We start from the raw sequence: 2,648 nt of genomic DNA, 5'->3' as shown, positions 1-2,648 counted from the left end.
CTATAATGGTATCACACAGACGTACAGGAAATAAGGTAAAGCGTCGAAAAGATTATTAATCCGTTTACCAGGAGGTTATACTTACCACAGAACTTTCGTAACGGAAGCAAAAGCGACAGAGAAATGGTACACATGGCTGAGCTGCGAATCGTCAATGATATTCATGAAAAGTCAATAAAATCACTACGAGTACTACAACACTCGAGGAGTCGACGTCACCGTATTGCCCGAAAATGCTTGCAGAATTGGAGATGAAGCGCCCAGAGTTACTCGACATACCCGCATAATAATAGTAAATCGAACGACCAACAAACATCTGAATAGTGGTAGCCAAAGCGACTGGTACGCTGAGAGTTCTACCGACGAAAAATATCAACTAATCTGTGTGTACTAACTCCCGCTTCTCACCCGCCACATCAACAGTCGGGTGGTCATACTTACTATTGTACTCTATTTTGCTGAAGTCATCTCGCTGCAGTATGTACGCCGGACATTTGGCAGCAAAGCTTTTCCTGATGATCACCCATCTAGGATCTGGGATCCAGCTCCCCGGTTCCGTGACAGGTATTTTGTAGAGCTGATCAGACATCTTATTGACAGAAAAGATCTCCTTGGTTGGTCTCACACCAAACCCACAGAAGAAACTAATCTCTACTTCTTGGGCATGGTGTGAGAATACATACTGCAGAGCCATATAAGGGCTAGCCACGAACATTTGATATTTACCATCGGGATCGCGGGATAGGGCAAGACCGACGAGTATGAGCTGGTGAAGGCGGCCGAACATAGATTCGTTCAAGTAAGCTACCATAAACAATCCTATAATACTATTCCATAGCAGCGATACAATCCAATGCGTGTACCATTACACTCAGAAGTCTAACCCGTCCTAAGCCACACCACACATGATCAAGGATGCGGAGGATATGCAGCGCCTTAGACGTTCCATATCGCGAAACGTAGCGAGTCCGCATGACGCGTCACGTGTCACACGTGAGTGCACACATGTCTTGACAGTGTCTGGAGTCGTGATCGGGGAATCCATGACCTGCGAAAGCGGCAAAGGTCATATGTGGCAAGCACGGCATGGTGTGAACTGTGTTCTACTTGTTGCACGCCGATACGGGCCCAGCGCATTTCCGCAGGGTCGGGTGGGTGTGGTTAAAGCACACCAGGCCAGGGGTGTATTGCTACTCCACATGGAACCAAGGGATTGACAGGTTAAGTTCCATGTGATTGGCGCACACGCATCTTGCACGCATGTGTGCGTATGGACCTGCAGATCGTGTGCTCTGCGCCGTGTGTGCCAGTTTTGCATACTCTCTCGTTACAGAGGTGATTTCACTACCGTAACGCTCCGCTAAATTTGCATGAATAAAACAAGTTTATTGTTTTTCTGTTGACCAAACTGAAATGAACGTGAGAATGTCAGCTCTAGCCGAGAGAGTGGCCCTTCAGCTGTCTGCTGCGACGCAGCATACAAAGTCTAAGCGGCTACCGTTTGAGCTTGTGGCTGCAATAGGTTCGTACTTGTGTGAGAGTCGTCCACGAGTTATCCTCTCTGATGGTGGCGCAAGATGCAAGGTATGTAGCCCCAACAGCTGGTGGTATCGTAACATGGCCTTCAATAAAGCTTTAGATATCAGTAGACACTCCATCATTGATATGATTGAGCAGGATGATTGCGTGAATGCCCTCCTGCACGCTCCGTCCCTAAGTAAACCTATAACCATAACCCATCCACCCGTTAACGACGAACCCGCCATCTTCTGGACCTTGGTCCATCATCATGGATTGCTCTACTACGGTTTCGTTGGTTTTTGGGATTTGAAGATTCATCGGCTCGATCCGTGGACCAAAGAATCTGAGCTGATCTTCACAACGGATACTCAAGCCCACGTGTTTGACGTTTTTGAGATGGGCACCGACCACTATCTAATTATATACAATAGTCGTCGCGATGCTGTGAATGAGTTTATCGTAGTTGATGAGCAGGGATCTCTCTGCGAGGCGACAAAGTTCGAGGCTCCGTTTGAGGCTGACAATCTGGTTTCGGTCACTTTCCTCACTGATGATACTATTTTCGTTGAAACGCAAACTGAACTTTCTCCTGAAGAAAAAACAGTTCCGGTTGACGTCTCTTGCTGCTCGGGGCAATTGTTATTGTTATCATTGGATGCTAAAACTCATCGTATGAATTTATTATCCACTTTAAACTATGACAGGTCTGAGGGAGATTATCTAGTACATCCAGAAGTCAGTCCGTGTGGCCACGTCATCTTCCTAAGACGGCCACCGACTCAGCTCGGCCCCTCCGGTATCATTACAATTGTCTACTAACGAATCATGCACAATAATATCACTACAGCTCGTTCTGTCATCACCTAAGCATCTCGCGTCATCACTCTTTGTATGGGTTGCGTTCGAAAAGAGCATTATCGAATGCGGCAACATTTGAAAGAAAATGCTGTAGCGAGTCATGCCCCTTTTTATGATGATCGTCATTGTATCATGAGGAATGCTCACGGTGATACTTGGTTCATTTCTCCGCTGTAAAGGTAGCTTGGTTTATCAGTACTACTTTATTAGAGCTCAATTTCATGGGTTGTTCACGAATATGGGCCTACGATGGTGTATGGTTCTCAATG

General features: G+C 46.5%; 1 protein-coding gene across 1 annotated transcript in view; it reads left to right on the top strand.

Annotated features, from left to right (window-relative positions):
* Positions 1-2,628: 2,628 nt before the first annotated feature.
* The window catches only part of Pmar_PMAR008078 (Acyl-CoA dehydrogenase, putative), a gene marked incomplete at both ends in the record, with an annotated part of 829 nt that continues 809 nt past the window's right edge, over positions 2,629-2,648 (top strand). Inside the window, one exon of the mRNA XM_002785673.1 lies at positions 2,629-2,648. Within this exon, the coding sequence (XP_002785719.1) occupies positions 2,629-2,648 (20 nt within the window).

Source organism: Perkinsus marinus (genome assembly GCF_000006405.1).
Source record: "Perkinsus marinus ATCC 50983 genomic scaffold scf_1104296932072, whole genome shotgun sequence".
Taxonomy (NCBI): Eukaryota; Perkinsozoa; order Perkinsida; family Perkinsidae; genus Perkinsus; species Perkinsus marinus.
The sequence above is the reverse complement of the archived record's forward strand: the minus strand, read 5'-3'. Positions and strand labels throughout refer to the sequence as shown.